We start from the raw sequence: 18938 nt of genomic DNA, 5'->3' as shown, positions 1-18938 counted from the left end.
CCCAACTGGGGACCCCGACCCTCCTACAAACCCAAGCACTGCCCTGGACACACAGCGTGTGCAAGCTGCCTACACAACTCTGGCCCATGCAGGTGCTCTGTAACTGGGCCAGCTTTCCCCCACTCTGACTTCGGCAATCTGTGTGAGCTCACAGATCCTGTTCCTAACAGTCAACGGGGAAGCGCTGAGGACAGCCCGTGTGTGATCGTCATTTCTGAACTTGGATGGGCGTGTGAGATTCCTCCACAAACCTGGGACTCAAAGTATTCAGCGATGTTTGCATTTTTACCTTCTATACTCTGTCCGTGTAGGGACCATGTAGGGTGTTTAGGTCTTTCTTGAGTTTTATGAAATAATGTAGCTGGATCTCTTGCCTACTGTTATGTTCTCTTATACATTGGACCATATAGCCTGCTCCATATTTAAAGGTTTTATCCATTTATTTGAGAGAAAGAGAGAGCACAAGCAGGGGCAGAGGGACAAGCAGACTCCCCGATGAGTGGGAAGCCCCACTGGGGCTCGATCCCAGGACCCCGAGATCATGACCTGAGCAGAAGTCAGATGCTTAAAGGACTGAGCCACCCAGGCGCCCCAGCTCCATATTTATTTTTGTTTGTTTTTTTAAGATTTTATGTATTTGTCAGAGAGAGTGAGAGCACAAGCAGTGGGGAGAGGCAGGCAGAGAGAGAAGCAGGCTCCCCACCAAGCAGGGAGCCTGACATGGGGCTCAATCCCAAGACCCTGGGATCATGACCTGAGCGGAAGGCAGATGCTTAACACACTGAGCCACCCAGGTGTCCCAATCCCTGCTCCATATTTAAAGTAGCAAAGATACATATTAACGTGGAAGAAGTCCTTCTCATGGCAACATGAAATCATGGGGAAAGCATGGCTCTCAGAGTAAAACAGAACCGGACTCAGGTCCCAGGTTAGGGGCTCAGCAAGGCATTTTTCCCTTTATATATTCCTTTATTGGAAGTCTCTAGCTCGTTGTCCTCCATGCAGTGGGAAATTAACAGAAGGCTCTAAAGAGCGTATTAAAAACAATGCTGTGCATCTGAAATTGCACAAGCTTGCTGGTCCGTCCTTGGTCAATGTCAAGCACCCGCCCAGAGCCCAAGGCGGTTACATCCAATCTACGTTCCTGCCAGTGGTGCTCCCGGTACCCTACACCTCCCCAAAGGCATTTCAAGGGACCCGATCGTCTTCACTTGGGGCCCGCAGAAGTCTGCAAAGACCCGAACCTAAGGAAGTTTGTGGAGGAATCTCACACTCCCAGCGGGCCCGGGGCCCGGCCAAGGTGCCCTTGCGAGGACGCGGCCACACACCCTCATGCCGACGCAGGAACCCGGCCGTCGGCGTCGGGACCGCCCCCAACGCGCCGGGAGGGACCGCCAGCCAATCCCCGGCGGGCCCCGGCCGTTTTACGGCAGCAGGCCCCGCCCCCGAGCGCCGCGGAGGGGCGGTGAGAAGGTGTGCGGCGCGAGCGAGCCAATCCGCGTCGCCACTTCCAGCCCCGCGTCCTCCCATAGGCCGAGAGCCGGCCGATGCGGCGCGGCCGTAAGGCGGAGCCGGCTGTCGTGAGGCGAGCCCGCGGCCGGGTGCGGTGTCCGTGCTGTCCGCTAGGCTGGGTGTCATTGGGCTCCGAGGAGCGGAGGCGAGCGCAGTGTGGGCGGCCTGGTGTCGGGCACGGCCATGGCGGGCGCGCTGGTGCGGAGGGCGGCGGACTATGTCCGGAGCAAGGACTTTCGGGACTACCTCATGAGGTGACGAGACCCCCGGAACCACCGAGGTCTCCCGGAGGTCGGGTCTGCGCCGCCCGGGACGCGGAGCCACAAGGGCGCGGTAGCCGGGCGGCGGGGCAGCGGGGCGGTGGTCGAGCGGCGGGGCGGCGGCGGGGCAGGGGCCGGCCGGGCGGGGGACGGCGGGGCAGCGGGGCGGCAGCCGGCCGGGCGGGGGACCAGCGGGTCAGGGGCCGGCCGGGCAGGGGACCGACGGGGCAGCGGGTCAGGGGCCGGCCGGGCGGGGGACGGACGGGGCAGCGGGGCAGGGGCCGGCCGGGCGGGGGACGGCGGGGCAGCGGGGAGGCAGCCGGCCGGGCGGGGGACCGACGGGGCAGCGGGGCGGCAGCCGGCCGGGCGGGGGGCGGCAGCGAGAGGACCCTCGCCCCCGGCGCGGTTTCCTGGCTGGAAGTCGCCGAGTCCTCCAAGTCGGGCGGGGCCTGGTGCACCTGTCCGGCAGCTGCGCGCCCAGGTGTGCGGTGGCGGTGCCGGGATGCGGGGCTGGAAGGCGCCAGTGGGAGGCGCTGTGAGAGCGCTGGTGAGCGCAGGTGCGCGGCAGGTGCGCGCGAACGCCTGTCCTGCGGCCACGGAAATACAAATGCTGGGTCCAGCTCGGCTTTCGGTTTTTTCGTTTGAAAGACTTCCAGTCAAAGCCGGGAAGGGAGTAAAATCTCACTTTTTTTTTTTTTAGGTTTTATTTGTTTATTTGACAGAGAGGGAACACAAGCAGGGGGAGTGGGAGAGGGAGAAGCAGGGATCCCGACGCGGGGCTCGATCCCAGGACCCTGGGACCATGACCTGAGCCGAAGGCAGACAGACGCTTAACGACTGAGCCACCCAGGCGCCCCTCACATGTTTTTAGATACGAATATTCTGCCAACCAAAGTGGAGTATCTCCAAGGACATACTTTCTCTTACTCGATTTCCTTTCCAGTTAGAACCAAAGGGCGTTTGCGAGTAAAGGCCTGAAGACACACTTGCTGTATTTTATTTTCTCCTCGAATCTTGAGGCGCCTGCTTTTATTTCAGAATATTTAGTATAACTTTGAAACAGTTTTAAATAGTTTTTTGTTTTTTGGGTTTTTTTAGGGGTATAATTTTTAGTTTTCCTGGGTTGTGATTTTAAAACTTAGGTAGGTGTAGGGCCGCGTTTTGGGTTTGTTCTTTTTTTTTTTTTCTTTCAATAGTTAATAGTGTGGTAAAGAAGCAAAGTGATGACAGCTGAGGAGAAATAAGTCCTGTACAACTATCCAAAGGATGCAGTGTGAAGGCAACTGAATTTTTGCCAGTATAAAAAGGATTAATTTTTAAGGCCTGAACTTTGTTGCAAATACTGTTTACTTCTAATTTTACAGAGCAGTACCATGAGAGAGAGAATTCAGTCTCAAATGATAGAGTAAATTTGGAAACAGGCTTCACTCCTGACTTTCCAGATAGGAAGTTTCTGTACTTAAATAGGACTGTGATTGGGGCACTTGGGTGGCTCAGTCAGTAAGCTTCTGCCTGCGGCTCAGGTCATGATCCTGGAGTCCTGGGATCGAGCCCCCACGTAGGGCTCTCTGCTCGGCGGGAAGCCTGCTTCTCCCTCTCCCACTCCCCCTGCTTGTGTTCCCTCTCTTGCTGCCTCTTTGTCAAATAAATAAAATCTTAAAAAAAATTTTTATAAATAAATAAATAGGACTGTGATTAATTAAGACAGATGTTTAGTACTGTGGAGCACAGTGATTTATCAGATTAATGTGTTGGGAAAATCTGAGCAAGTAGTAGTACGAGGATATGTTCTCAGTCCCTGCAGTTAAGTTTCTCTGGCTTTGAATGTTACCTTTTTTACTAATGTTTTCTGCTTTGGATAATGAGCCTTCCTAATCCTTAGGTACAGCTAGGGATAAAATTGTACAGAATAATTAAAAATAAAGTGATTACACTCATTCATATTTTTAAAAAATACTGATGGTTACCTAATGTTTGTAATAGTGTTATGTAATGTGATAATAGGAATTATGTAATAGGAATAATTTGTTCCTAACCAGGAAGAGAGCCTGGTTTTCTATTTCTTATTTCTATTACTATTTTTACTATTATTTTCTATTTCTTTTTCTTTTTTCCTCTAGTAGATAGGTTTCTGAGAGCCAGGCTTCTCCATTAAATACTTTGACATATGGCTTAACCTTTTTTCCTGAGATTAACTTCATGTGGCTTACTGTGCATATACTTTTTCCAGTGTTACTTTGAGTTAAGCTTTGACTCAATGAGGAAAAGAAGAGAATTGCAGTGTCCAGGAAGAGAGCTGCCTGCTAGGGTACCAGACAGAAGAACCACTCCTAACCAAGGGATCACAAGCAAGTCTAATCCCATTGGACCTCGGTTACTATGACATGGGTTTAATGATATTGCCCTGTCTGGTTGGGTTCTTGAGAACATTAAACTGGATGAGGGATGTGAAAATACTCAGAAACTCCAAATCACTGTTCAATTAATATTCTGTTTTTTGTGTGTGAGCAGAAACACAGTATACTGTTACAGAAAAAGTTAAAATCTGAAGTGTGAGGCATAAAGTTCTGTGATTTCTGACCTGGAATTACTTCTGTGAACTGAGTGGGTGAGTAGGTGGAGGGAGCTGCCAGGCGTGTACTCCATACCATTCTTGGCGCAGTGGGGTTTCCTGCCGGCGCTGCCAGTGATGGAGGTTTGAGGCTGGTATCTGAACTCTTACCAGATCTTTATGTAAGCTTTTTCTCCTAGAAAGAGAAACTCTTCCTCCTAGAACTTAGCAGAGGAAAGTTTTCCCTCTGTGTTCTTCCAGGCTTCTTGCTCACAGCCCTGCTGTGCTTTTGTAAAGAAGAATGAAGCATAAAGAAGAAAACTTCATTGTGTCCCTCTTCCAGATCAGAAATGAGGTTCTTCTCATCTCCTCGAGAACTTGTTCTATCTACTTTGCACTCCCTACCATCTGAAGATCTGGATTTTTTTTACAGCCTACTGAAGGGATATAGAGATTTTTCTAAACTAAAGCTGTTCCAGAATTTTAAAAACTATTTTAATAACATAGTTGAGCATTTCAGAAAAAATTTAAAATCATATCTCATACAGATATTTAAAGTTCTGTCAGTCACATTTTATGAGTAAAATTGAAATGTCTTTCTTACTAAAGTGGATTTCCAAGTGTATTTTTTCTTTTTAAGATTTTATTTTACTTATTTATTTATTTTAAAGATTTTATTTATTTATTTGCCAGAGAGGGAGAGTATAAGCAGGGGGAGTGGTAGAGGGAGAAGCAGGCTCCCTGCTAAGCAAGGATCCAAATGCGGGACTCGATCCCAGGACCCCAATATCATGACCCGAGCCGAAGGCAGATGCCCAACCATCTGAGCCACCCAGGTGCCCCAAGATTTTATTTTTAAGTAATCTCTACACCCAACATGGGGCTCCAACTCATAATCCTGAGATCAAGAGTAGCATGCTATATCGACTGAGACAGCCAGGCACCCCTCCGAGTGTATTTTGAAATGTTGATTTTTTTTCACTGAGAAAGAGGAGTTAAGGAAACAGGCTCTAACCATAGGTAGTGTGTGGATTTTGATTGGATCCAGCATAGAAGAAAACAGCTGTAAAAGGCATTACCAGGACAACCAGGGACAATTAAATAAGGTCTTGCTATTAAATAATTACAATTTTTACTATAAGTGATTTACAGTATTATTAAACCCAAATGATGAGTTAGAACCCTAGCCCTGGTAATTTTTAGCTGTGTGGTCCTGGGCAATTACTTACCTTTTGTGCTTTGGTAGCTGTTTAACAACATAGCGTAGTGCTTGACAAGAGTAGTATTCCATGTTTAGTTCCCTGGGTTCTGGTACCCTCTTTTTGGTGCCTTCCATCTCTCATGATTTCTTACCTTAATGAGGATCTTGCATCAAGAACTTCCTGGACCTCTGTCATTATTATTACTTTTTAAGTAATCTCCACTCCCAGTGTGGGACTTGCACTCGTGACCCTGAGATCAGGAGTCGTGTGCTCTACTGACTGAGCTAGCAGGCACCCCTATCTTTTTTTTTTTTTTTTTTTTTTTTAATTCTTCATATACCTTCTTGATGGAGTAAAAAAAAGATAGCTCTTTTTGCTTTTGCCGTTCTGTCCTCATTCCTTGCTGTCCTTGCATTCCTTCCCTGTCCGGAATTTTGGTTAGGAAGAGTAAGATTGAACAAAGAAGTTGTGAGGTGTAGGACATACGCTTTAATGATTGAGTCAGTAGCAGTCTATGCAGATTTACTCTACAGATTTACCCCCCTTCCTGAGAGGTGAATGGATATGTGTATATGTATGTATGTATTTGGATATATACATGTAAAGGATGTTTTCTTAAGCAGAACCTAGGTCATGGAGTGTTTTTAAATTCGTTAGCCTGTTAGCACACTTACAAATCTGAAATTAATGGGTTGTTTGCCATGAATATTCTTCAGTTAATAAGGTATGCTATTCTAATTTTAACTCCTTGTTTTCTGGAAAGCTTTGAAGATTTCTTACTACCCAGGTGAGAAGTCCCAGTAGAACAACAGGGACCCCTTCCCAAATGATAGACTAGCAGAGCTGGAACAGACCTTAGGTGTCTGATAGTCCAACACCTCACTTGCCACACGAGAAATTAATATTTAGACCAAACTTGAGACCCTCTGGACACCAAGTTTGTGGAGCCACAGCGGGAATGTCGGGTTAGGATTTAGAGGAAGATAGTAATGCACAAAAATGGTTCAAAAAGAAGTAGGGTTGGGGCGCCTGGGTGGCTCAGCCAGTTAAGCGTCCAATTCTTGATTTCGGCTCAGGTCGTGATCTCAGAGTCCTGAGATCGAGTCCTGTGTCAGGCTCTGTGCTCAACGCAGAGTCTGCTTGTCCCTCTCGCTCTGCTCCTCACCCCCCCCCCCGCTCGTTCTTTCTCTCTCTCATAAATAAATTAAATCTTTAAAAAAGAAAAGAAGTAAGGTGTGAGGTACTTTGTGCCTCTCCTCTCTGCCATGCTGCTTCTGGTACCCTGCCCCTGGTTTTCCTTCCCCGCCATATAACTGACCTTCAGACATCTCATGAAGTAGATAGTGTTGAAGCAGAACTGGCCACAAGAGAGCCTTGTTGTCTGTACAGTCCAGTTTCCAGAGGTCTTTTCTGTTCAGTTAGTTTGGACCAGCAAATGGTCCAGTGGAACATCACCCATTCTAGTTGTGAAAACTTCCTCATTTTAACTTGAATTAGAAAATCTGGTAAAACTTGGTGACAATAAGACATAGGTGAGCATTTTCAGGCTGCAGAAGAACTGCAGCGTAGAGCATCTCAGACTCTTACCCCACTTTACTGTAAGCAGTGGCTTAAAAAGACCGTATGAGGCTGTCACTTGGACCCCTTAGTACTATCTAAGCAAGTGACCAGTTACGTGGACTAACAGTGCTTTCAGAGAAAGCTAACAGGTACTGTCTGCAGTGTTCAGGAGACATTATGAAAATAAAAATGAGCTTAGAGGAAATCTCAAACCTACCAATCACTTCCAGATTAAAGAGAAAAACAAGATAAGGTTTTTGGTGTTTTGTTTTGTTTTGTTTTTAAAAAACACATGGTGGTTGTCCTTCATCACCTCCACCATCATCCTCAGCCGGGAAGGTTGAGTTTCCCCCTGAGAGTTCAAGGTTGTAAGTGAACACAAGAAGAAAGACCCTTATACTTTTTTTTTTTTTTTAACTTCATGGAAATAAAGGCAGCATACCAAATAAAGAGAAAAATCAAGGGTTTTTTTGGTTTTTTTTGAAGATTTATTTATTTGAGAGCATGCGTGCACACTGGTGAAGGGGTTGGGGGTGTGGGATGAGGGAGAGAATCTCAAGCGGACTCTGCACTGAGCGTGTAGCCCGTCTCGGAGCTCCATCTCATGGCCCCGAGATCATGACCTGAGCCAAAATCAAGAATGGGACACTTAACTGACTGAGCCACCCAGGTGCCCCAAAACCAGGGGTATTTTTTTTTTTTTTTACAGTTTTACATTACTCTCCCCAAATTGAAGTTTGTGTGTTGCTTATAAATTTATCATTCTTTGGAACAGATATTCATACACGCTAAGAAGCTTTTCTTTTTTTTCATTAGCATGGCTCTGCAAAAATATGCATTCCAGATTTTCTGACTTAGTTGATTCATGTTTTGGACAACTGACATAGAATTAAGAGATGTTGAGTTGTGGATTTTTGTATTTACCAGTGTTGTTTAGAATTATTTTATTCTCTGATTGTTTTACAGTCATTAAATTACTAAGTAATCAACATTACGTTCTTTTTGAATTTTTATTCAGCTTATTTAAACTCTTAACAAAACAGCTCACCCATTTCTCACATCCCCCACCCCCTGCCTCTGGCAACGACCAATCTGTTCTCTGTATCTATTGAGCTTATTTTTTTGGTTTTGTTTTTAAGATTACACATATAAGAGAGATCACACAGTATTTGTCTTTCTCTGACTTATTTCAGTTAGTGTAATGCCCTTGAGGTCCATCCACTTTGTAGCAAATGGTAAAATTTGTTACGGTTGAGTAATATTCCATTGTATATGTACTACAGTTTCTTTATCCATTCGTCCATCAGGGGACACTTAGGTTGTTTTCATATCTTGGCTCTTGTAAATAATGCCTCAGTGAACATAGGGGTATACGTGGCTTTTCAAATTAGTGTTTTTGTTTTCTTCAGATACCCAGAAGTGGAATTGCTGGGTCATATTTAATTCAGTTTTAATTTTTTGAGGGACCTCCATACTGTGTTCCACGGTGGCCACACCAGTTACATTCCCACCAACAGTGCACAGCCAGTTTACATTCCCCACATCTTTGCCAACACTTACTTTTAATATTTTTGATAGTAGTCATTGTAACAGGTGTGCAGTGATACCTCGTGGCTTTGATTTGCGTTTTCCTGATGATTAGTGAATGTGGAGTATCTATTCATGTACCTGTTGGCCATCTGTATGTCTTTTTTGGAAAAAAGTCTATTCAGATCTTCTGCCCATTTTTTAATCATGCTGGTTTTTTTTTGCTATTGAATTGTATGAGTTACTGTTTTGAATATTAGTCCTTTATCAGTTATATGATTTGCAAGGATTTTCTTCCATTCAATATGTTGCCTTTTCATTTTACTGATGGTTTCTTTTACTGTGCAGAAGCTTGTTAGTTTGATGGAGTCCCACTTACTTATTTTTGCTTTTGCTGTCAGATTCAGAAAATCATTGCCAAGACCACTGTCAAGGAGCTTACCGCCTAGTTTTCTTCTAGGAGTTTTATGGTTTCAAGTCTTTAATCCATTTTTGTGTCTAGTATAAGATAATGGTCCAGTTTCCCTCTTTTGCATGTGGCTGTCCAATTTTCCAACACCATTTATCGAAGAGACTGTCTTTTCCCCATTGTATGTTCTTGGCTCCTTTGTCATAAATATATTGACCAAATATGTGTGGGTTTATTTCTGGGCTCTATTCTGTTCTATTGATCTGTGTTTTTATGCCAATGCTATACTGTTTTAATTACTACATCTTTGTAATATAGTTTGAAATCAGCGAACCTGATGCCTCCAGCTTTGTTCTTCCTTTTCAAGATTGCTTTGCCTATTCAAGGTCTTTTATGATTCCATGCAAATTTTAGGATTGTTCTATTTCTGTGGAAAATGCTATTGGAATTTTGACAGGGATTTCATTGAATCTGTATATTGCTTTGGGTAGTATGAACATTTTAACAGTATTAGTTCTTCCCAACCCTGAGCATGGAATAGCTTTGTGTTTGTGTCTTTAGTTTCTTTCACTAGTATCTATAGTTTTCAACATACAGGTCTTTCACCTCCTTGATTAAATTTATTACTAGGTGTTTTATTCTTTTTGATGCAGTTGTAAATGGGATTATTTTCTTAATTTCTTTCTGATAGTTTATTATTAGTGTAAAGAAACAACAGATTTCTGTATACCGATTTTATGATCTGCAGCTTTACTGAATTTGTTTAACATTTTTTGGTGGAGTCTTCAGGGTTCTCTCTATTTTATATCATGTCAACTGCAAATACTAACAGTTTTTTTTTCCCTAAGATCTTTTTTTTGTTTTGTTTTTAAGATTTATTTATTTGAGAAAGAGCACATGAGCAGGGTGAGGGCAGAGGGAGAGGGAGAGACAGTCTCAAGCAGAGTCCCTGCTGAATGTGGAGCCCTTCTCGGAGTTAAGTCACACGACCCTGAGCCGAAATCAAGAGTCACTTGACGGACTGTGCACCCAGGTGCTCCTTAAAGATTTTATTTTTAAGTAATCTCTACATCCAACATGGGGCTCGAGCTCACAACCTCGAGATCAAAAGTCATGTGCTCTACCAACTGAGCCAGCCAGGGGCCCCACAAACAGTAACAGTTTTACTTTTTTTCTTTCCAATTTCAGTGCCCTTTCTTTTTCTTCCCTAATTGCTCTGGCTAGGACATCCAATACTATGTTGAATAAAAGTGGCAAGAGTAGACATCCTTGTTCCCAATCTTAGAGGAAAAGCTTTTAGCTTTTCACCATTGAGTGTGACATTAGCTGTGTGCTTGTTTTATGTGGTCTTTATTATGTTCAGTTACTTTTTATCAGTACAGTCTCTGTTTCTCCTTTGTTGAGAGTTACCATAAATGGGTGTTCAGTTTTGTCAATTTTTTTTTCTGCATCTATTGAGATGGCTCATATTTTTTGTATCCTTCATTTTGTTAATGTGGTACAGTGCAGTATATGGCACATTGATTTGTGGATGTTGAACCATCCTTGACTCCCTAGAACAAATCTCACTGGATCATAGTGTATGGTCCTTTTAATGTATTGTTGAGCTCAGTTTGCTAATATTTTATCGAGGATTTTTGCATCTATGTTTATCAAGGATATTGGCCTGTAATTTTCCTTTTTGTATGGCATCCTTGTTTGGTTTGGGTATCAGGGCAATGCTGGCCTTGTAAAATGTTTTTTATAAGAGTTCTCCAGTGAAGCTCTGTGGTCCTGGACTTCTGTTTGTTAGGAGGTTTTTAATTACTGATTCAATTTCTTCACTAGTAATCAGTCTGTTCAGATTTTCTATTTTATCTTGATTCAGCCTTGGTAGGTTGTATGTTTCTAGGAATTTATCCATTTCTTCTAGGTTGTCCAGTTGTTGGTGTACAATTATTCATAGTGGTCTCCTACAGTCCTTTGTATTTCTGTGGCATCACTTTTAATATCTCTTACATTTCTGGTTTTATTTGAGTTCTCTTTTTTTCTTGGTGAGTCTAGCTAAGGTATTGTTTATCTTTTCAAAGACCCAGCTCTTAGTTGTATTGATCTTTTATCTTTTTTGGTTCCAATTTCATTTATTTCTGCTCTAATCTTTGTTATTTTCTTCCTTCTAATAACTTTGGGCTTTTGTTTTTTTTTATAGTTCTTCAAAGTATGTTAGATTGAGACTTTTCTTGAGACTTTTCTTGTTTCTTGAGGTAGGCATTTATTGCTTTGAACTTCTTTCTTAGAACTGCTTTTGCTGCATCCCATAAATTTTGGTATGATACATTTCCTTGTTCGTTTGTCTCAAGGCATTTTTTTATTTCTTCTTTGACCTATCAGTTATTCAGTAGCATGATCTATCTTGGAAAATGTTCGTGTGCACTTAAGAAGAATATGTATTCTGTTGCTTTTGGATGAAATGTTCTTTTCTGGTCTGTTAACTTCATCTGGTCTAACTTGCTAGTTAAGGCTAATGTTGCCTTACCAATTTTATCTGGATGATTTATCCATTGATGTAAGCAAGGTATTAAAGTCCTTCTGTTATTAAATTGATGTCTGTTTCACCCTTTAGGTATGTTAATAGTAGCTTTATATATTTGGATGCTCCTATGTTGCAACTGTTATGTCCCCTTGTTGGATTAACCCTTTTACCATTATGTAACACCCTTTTTTGTCTCTTACTACCCTCTTTGTTTTAAAGTCTATTTTGTCTGATATCAGTATAAATAACTACATTCTTTTGTTTCCATTTGCATGGAATCTTTTTCTATCCTTTTAGTTTGTGTGTTGTAGATAGTATATAGATGAATCTTGTTTTTTTTTTAATCCAACTCAGCTATGAAGAATTTAGTCTATTTACATTTAAAGGAATTGTTGGTGGGTATATGCTTATTGCCGTTTTGCTTATTTTCTGGATATTTTTGTAGTTTTCTGTTACATTGTTCTCTCTCTTTCTTTGTGGTTTGGTGACCTTTATTTTTTGTCATTTACTCTAGGTTTTGCTCTGTGGTTACCATGAGGCTAATATATAACAACTCATATCTGTAACAGTCAGTTTTCAGTTGATAACAACTGTAAGTTTGATCTCATTCTAAAGCTCAACGTACCCCCCCTTATGTTTTTGCAATATTTTACATATTTTTTCTTGTCTGTCCCTTAACTAATTATTGTAATCATTGTTATTTTTACTACTTTTGTCTTTTAACCTTCATACTAGCTTTATAAGTAATTAATCCACTTACCTTTGCTATATATTTATTTTTCCAGTGAGATTTATTCTTTCATATGTGTTCTTGTTGCTAATTAACCCCATTTCTTTTAAGGCTAATTTAATGGTGATGAACTTCTTTAGCTTTTGCTTGTCTGGAAAATTCTTTCTCCCTCCTTCAATTGTGAATGATAACTTTGCTGGGTAGGGTACAGTTCAGGAAGAGTTCTGAATTGAAAACTAAATTATCTCCAAGTTGACATTTTAGGTTTTAAAAGCTACATCTTTTAAAATATTTTTGTGGGAAAAAATGTGCCACTGGTAATTTATGGCTAATTAAATATGGTTCTTTGTTCAGATCCTGAACAAAGATGCTTTAAGAATAATGACACTGCAAAAACCAAAATATCCAGTCAAGAAATGGGCAGAAGACATGAACAGACATTTCTCCAAAGAAGACATACAAATAGCCAATAGACACATGAAAAAGTGCTCAACATCAGTATCAGGAAAATATAAATCAAAACCACAATGAGATACCACCTCACACCAGTCAGAATGGCTAAAATGGACAAGTCAGGAAACAACAGATGTTGGCAAGGATGCAGAAAAAGGGGAACCCTCCTACACTGTTGGTGGGAATGCAAGCTGGTGCAGCCACTCTGGAAAACAGTATGGAGGTTCCTCAAAAAGTTGAAAGTAGAGCTACCATACGATCCAGCAATTGTACTACTGGGTATTTACCCCAATGATACAAACATAGTGATCTGAAGGGGCACCTGCACCCCAGTGTTTATAGCAGCAATGTCCACAATAGCCACAATACAGGAAGAGCCCAGATGATGTCCATCGACAGATGAATGGGTAAAGAAGAGGTGGTGTGTGTGTGTATGTGTGTGTATACACACACATACACACACACAATGGAATATTACTCAGCCATCAAAAAGAATGAAATCTTGCCATTTGCAACACTGTGGATGGAACTAGAGGGTATTGTGCTAAGTGAAGTAAGTCAGAGAAAGACAAACACCATATGATTTCACTCATGTGGAATTTAAGAAACAAAACAGATGAACACAGGGAAAGGGAGGGAAAAATAATAAAAGATGAAAATAGAGAGGGAGACAAACCATAAGAGACTCATAACTCTAGGGAACAAACTGAGGGTTGCCGGAGGGGAGGTGGTAGGGGGATGGGATAACTGGGTGATGGACATGAAGGAGGGCATGAGATGTGATGAGCACTGGGTGTTTTATGCAGCTGATGAATCACTAAATCCTACCTCTGAAACTAGCAACAACAAAGAGTGGTGACACTGCAGCTGAGCGTAGCCCACAGTCTGCTAGGTTACACTGATCCAGTAAGGCGGCCCACCCCTCCTGCCACAAAGCACCCTGCCCAGTTTGGACTTCCTGTGACGTAGTCTTGGGTAACACCATCTGTTACCACAGTTGAAACATAATTTGTTCTAACAATTGACTTAACTTTGAAAGGCTCTTTCTAGGCTTCTTGTATTTCATAATAGAACCTATTTGAAGAATATTATTAGCACTGTCAACAAATATTTTCATGCTGGAAATTAGAACCTTCTCAACCTCCAAGTCAAAATGGTGAGAAGAGCCGTTTGGATGTGTGTTTATAAGGGATTTTATCATTTTACTTCATTAACTCTTTCAGTATGTAAACTTTTAAGATTTTGCTGTACAGAACAATTAAGCTATATCCTGCAAAAAGAATTCCCATGTCAGAAATAGAAGTAATTCATTATAAAACTTTTGATGTGTTTTTAAACGGTACCAAGTTTAACATTCAGAAAAACACAGTGTTGAAAGTTTTTGCTACTCATTCATTCAACAAACACTTCCTGAATGCTTGTAAATGCCAGGCACTGTTTGAGGTTCCAGAGTTTTGAAGTGAACGAAATGTATAATTACATGACTATTTTTAGGGGCTTTCATTCTGGTGATAACCTGTTAGTAAAAATGGCGAGCTCACTGTTGCTAGAGTCCTGTAGCACTCCGTTCTCTTCTCGTCATTTCCAGAGAAATGCCGTGTGCAAGCCTGGGCCGCAGAAGGCAGCAGAGCATCGTCCCCGTGGCCTGTCCAAGTGACACGCCATGAATGTCAACACACACCAGATCTCAGACACTTAGAACAAAGAAAGAATGTAAAATATCTCATTGCTAAGTTTTGGTTGAGTACATATTCATTAAAATATTTTTGATATGTTAGAATAAACTTAATAAAATTCTGTAGCTTCTTTTTACGTCTAATGTGGCTTCTAGAAATTTTTAAATTACATATGTGGCTCCTAGTGGTGACCTGCATTATATTTCTATTGGACAGCTTCACTCTAAGGCTTATGTTTATTTTCATAAAATTGAGGTTTAATTTCGCTGGGTCAGAGTTGTTGGGAATGCGTCCTGCTCAGCTGGTCGTTCTGCTGCTGAAACTTGAACACACGTGTGAGGTTGAAGTAACCTAAGAACCGAAATCTTCCAAAGCATCTGATCTTTTTTTTTTTTTTTCCCCTCCCACATCTCTCCTGTCTGAACCTTGGGGACTCTTCACAAAATAGTACGGTAAGAACACTGTTCTACTTTATTTCAGGCTCTTGCAGGCTTTGTGCATTGCCAGACTTATGGACAGCAGACCTGGCTTCCTTTGCTTGAGCTAGCAGATGCAGATGCAGATGCGGCCGCCATGCCTGGTGGCTCTCCCAGTGGCCCCTTGGTGGTCCTCATCCACTCGGGGCGCTCACTCCTGGCAGGACCAGTGCATCGACTGCTGAGCTGGACCAAACAGGGAAGTGGGAACTAGAAGCTTGCACTAGATAGAAAGGATGCAGTCTTAACTTTCTAAGGTTGGATCTTGTAGTAAACTAGTGTTGAGATCATTTTTACCTTTCATGTTCTTTTTAAGAAACCTGTCTGAAGTGTAGCTCAATGTTCATCATCACAAGTGTGTATACCGCCCCTAACTTGCAGAACTGTTCATGTGTAACAGTCCTCACACTAGAACCTGTGACGCCACCCTTTGAGCACAAGCCCCCCAGGGCTACTTGAGGTGTCAGATCTACGCCATGGTCCTGCTCCTTGGCCCTGGCTGTGGGTGGAGACGCCTTTGTGCCTGGTGGTGGAGAACTCTCCAGGCTCTGTTCCAGCCCCAGCTCTATGCGTGAGAAGGTAGACATTGGACCAACGCACAGAGCAGAGCTATCTACGGAAAGAGGTGAACTAGAAAAAGTTGAAACTAGACCAAAGTGGAGAAAGGTCAGGTCAGTAGGGGAGGAAAGGGAGACACTGGCACGACAGGGAGCGGAGAAAGCAAGGGCCTCCCAGGAAAAGGACAGGTGGGGACAGAAGGCAGCTGGTAAGGGAAGGCGAGGCACCCTCCCTCTCCAGACCTCTCCAGAGCTCCGGTGGGGAGAGGGAGGGGAAATGGCCACCCCACGTCCAGGTATAAGAAATAACAGTTCCAAAAGTGTGGGTCTTCCTCAGACAATATCCAGTCCGAAGACAAGAGGACTCATTAGCCACCCCAGAACCTCCGAGATCCTTTACACCAGCTGTGTCTGATTTTCGGGGTCGTAACTCTGCTGTAGACGCTTCCATGCTTAGCTTGCTGGCCCTGTGGGGGCTCTGGCGCTTTACAGCTCCTGGTGGCCTGGGCCTCCTGCTTACATTGAAGCGCGTTACGTAAGCGTTTCGAAATATTCTCCTATCATGCCAGACATAATTCTCATTTACTTCTCTTGTATTTCCCTGGTTTCCTACTTCTTACGGAATTCCGGATTTTAATGACTCCTGGTCAGTGTTAGAAATGCATTCAGCAGTCTGAGTTTATCTTAAATGCTCTGAGGGCAGAAGTGGATCACTGATAATAGTCTGATAACTGAAAAGGGTGTTTAGCCAACAATGTGTGGTTTCTCTCATACTTTAAAGTATTGCAAAGTGTACATTAATAAAAGAATTTTCAATTTAATGGGAGAAGCCACTGAACTTAGTTCAGCCTCAGAACTTCAGTCGATTGGATGTTGTTGCCGTTAAACATGGACGTCGTTTTGCGGTCCTGGGACGACTGCCGTCACAGCCTGAAGAGCTGTTGAGCCCTTTCCAGGCGTAGGTTGCTGCTAGGACTTTGAAAGTATCTTCCAGTCTTAATTTCTTAGTATCTCTGGGGTTCTGAGTGATTTCCAGGCTCTCTGATCCAAATACAGCTCATAGGAGCTGAAAAGCCAGTTCTCCCTTTTTAAGTTGCCTTCCTCAGAAACAATCTCCAATCTGGGATCGGCATTGTAAGAGAGATTGACAAATACCTTAATGAAAATTTGAAAAAGAGATTTTGATAGTTTAAACATTACATTATCGAGAACAGTTGTAAGGAGGTTTAAGTTGCGGCCGGCGGGAATTGGGTAAGAAGTTAATCTGATTGAAAGTTCTCTCAGTGGGACGGAGATTACCTACCGGTAAGCTGGAAGTTCATGCGGACCTTGGTGAAGGGCCAAGTCCTTTCTGACTCGGGGCTCACCCTGGAAGAGCCTCCAATGTCCAGGCAAACCCTTGAATAGTCCGTGCCCAGATGTTAAGCGGCTATCCGTTAACCAGTAAACCCGCACGATGTAAACGTGAAGAATCATTTCGAACATTCCCATTATAGTTTAAAGGAAGAAATTGCAGTGTTCACACCCCGCCTTACCCTTCTCCTCTCCTCTCCCCTCCTCTCATTTTGTAGCATTTCTGGGGCCCTGTAGCCAACTGGGGTCTTCCCATTGCTGCCATCAATGACATGAAAAAGTCTCCAGAGATTATCAGTGGGCGGATGACATTTGGTAAGGACACAGATTTGAATAATTGGGAGGACTTTAGGCTCCTGTTTACATTTCAGGTTTGTAGCTCCAGATACTACAGTCACTGTTGGAAAATAACATACAGATATATGATGGCACGGAAGGGTGTTGCTTGTGCATGCAGAGGAAGAAAACGGTGGTGCTTTGAAATACTTATCCAGGAAGTGTTAAGGTCCTGTGTGCCTTTAGATCTAGTACACACAACTGAAGAATGTGTCCTCTTGCACTTTGTTTGGAAGAAGTGCCTTTAAATTTATTTGGAATCCTGATATTTGACCATAAAAGTCTCATGGGGATTAAGTGGCCATTCTTTGAGACCGTGGGTTGCAAACAATTCTAAGGGGACAGAAAAAGCAGCTGGAGCAAACAGCCCACTCTAGCAAACAAACGTGTGCCTGAAACGTTTACTAAGTAAAATACCTCACAGTGGAGAAAATACAGGATGAGCTTCCCATTCTTGGGAGCGTTTAAGCAACAACTTCTATCGTGTGGAAAGTTTTAGCAGAAGAGCTCTTTTTCTGATGAAGTGATTGAGCCACCGATGTGTGATCACACCGGCTCCGAATCTGCTGGATTGTGAGTCTTTGCTTTGCTGTTTGTGGCAGCTCTCTGTTGTTACTCCTTGACGTTCATGAGATTTGCCTACAAGGTTCAGCCTCGAAACTGGCTCCTGTTTGCTTGCCACGCCACGAACGAAGTAGCCCAGCTCATCCAGGGAGGACGCCTTCTCAAGCACGAGTAAGCAGATCCGATTTAATCGCTTCTGTCTTGGGAGCTGGGGAGAGAGAAACTCAAATCTCGAGGCCTTGGGGGGCTGGGTGTGAATGTGTGTACGGAGACAGGTGTTACCGGTTGGGGAAGCCGGATTCGGAGCAAAAATGTGCCATTGGGAAAGAAGAAATATGCTGCTGAATTTAAAACCCTGATTGGCCAGTGAATGCAATGCAGATTAACATTTTATAAAATGATAAGTTGAAATAAATGTCAAGGTGTTTCTGAACGCCACCCAAGGCCTTTGGGGTGGGCAGCGAAATTTGTTTCTCATTGAATTTTTTTGTGTGTTTGTCTCCAGGATGAGTAAAAAGGCATCAGTGTAACAGTGGAACTCGAGAAAGCAGGTCTGCGGAGGGACAGTGTCGCCCAGCGCTGCTCAGAATAGTCTTGCTAAGGAAAATCAGCTGACTGCTATTTTTACTAACCAATTTTTCTAGAAATAGCGGAGAGCCCCTAAACCAGCTCTCTGCTGCCTTACACATACCGGATGTTTTACTTCTTTTCATAAAGAGTAGCTCAGAATATGCAATCAATTTAATAACTCCCAATGATGGTTTTATCTGCAGTAATATGTATATTACTTGGTAGAATTTACTTAATGGAAGACCGAACAGAGAAAATTTGTACTTCTTAGCACTAAAGTCCTCGGAGTCCTTAAGTCTTTACTGACCACGAGCCCACCGCGGCTGGCCACGCGCGCTGTCCTCGCCAGCCGTAGAGAACGGGTCTGTGCTTCCACGCGGCGTGTATATTCAAGTGCTGTAACTTAATGGCAATAAATGACTTAAAGCTCTGTCAAACGAGTACGGTAAGTATCTCGCTGTGCTGGAATATCCCTGAAGAGACCGTCGTGGGTAAGAGCGGGGCTCCCGGGAAGGCGTCCCCGCGGCCGGAGGGGCCACGGCGACCACAGCCCTCGCCTGGCCGCCCCGGTTGTGCGGTGAAGGCGGGGCGGTAACAGCTTCGCCGGGGACGCTCGGCGGCCTCTGTCCCCGTGGCAGCGGCGGGCGCGGGCGGCCCGGGCGCCCCCGCGTCGGTTCTCCGCTGCCGCTT

At 43.4% G+C, this 18938-nt stretch overlaps 1 protein-coding gene across 1 annotated transcript; it reads left to right on the top strand.

The window, feature by feature from the left end:
* The first annotated feature begins 1598 nt into the window (after positions 1-1598).
* MPC1 (mitochondrial pyruvate carrier 1) lies at positions 1599-18685 on the top strand. Its single transcript, XM_034991910.1, has 5 exons — positions 1599-1766; positions 14841-14844; positions 16997-17093; positions 17717-17849; positions 18184-18685. The coding sequence occupies exons 1-5, from the start codon at positions 1696-1698 to the stop codon at positions 18206-18208; spliced, it is 330 nt and encodes a 109-aa protein (XP_034847801.1). The 5' UTR covers positions 1599-1695; the 3' UTR covers positions 18209-18685.
* The last annotated feature ends 253 nt before the right edge of the window (positions 18686-18938 follow it).

This window comes from Mirounga leonina, unplaced genomic scaffold (genome assembly GCF_011800145.1).
Source record: "Mirounga leonina isolate KUSES-001 unplaced genomic scaffold, KU_Mleo_1.0 Mir_54, whole genome shotgun sequence".
NCBI lineage: Eukaryota > Metazoa > Chordata > Mammalia > Carnivora > Phocidae > Mirounga > Mirounga leonina.
This window is presented reverse-complemented; position numbering and strand designations above follow the sequence as displayed.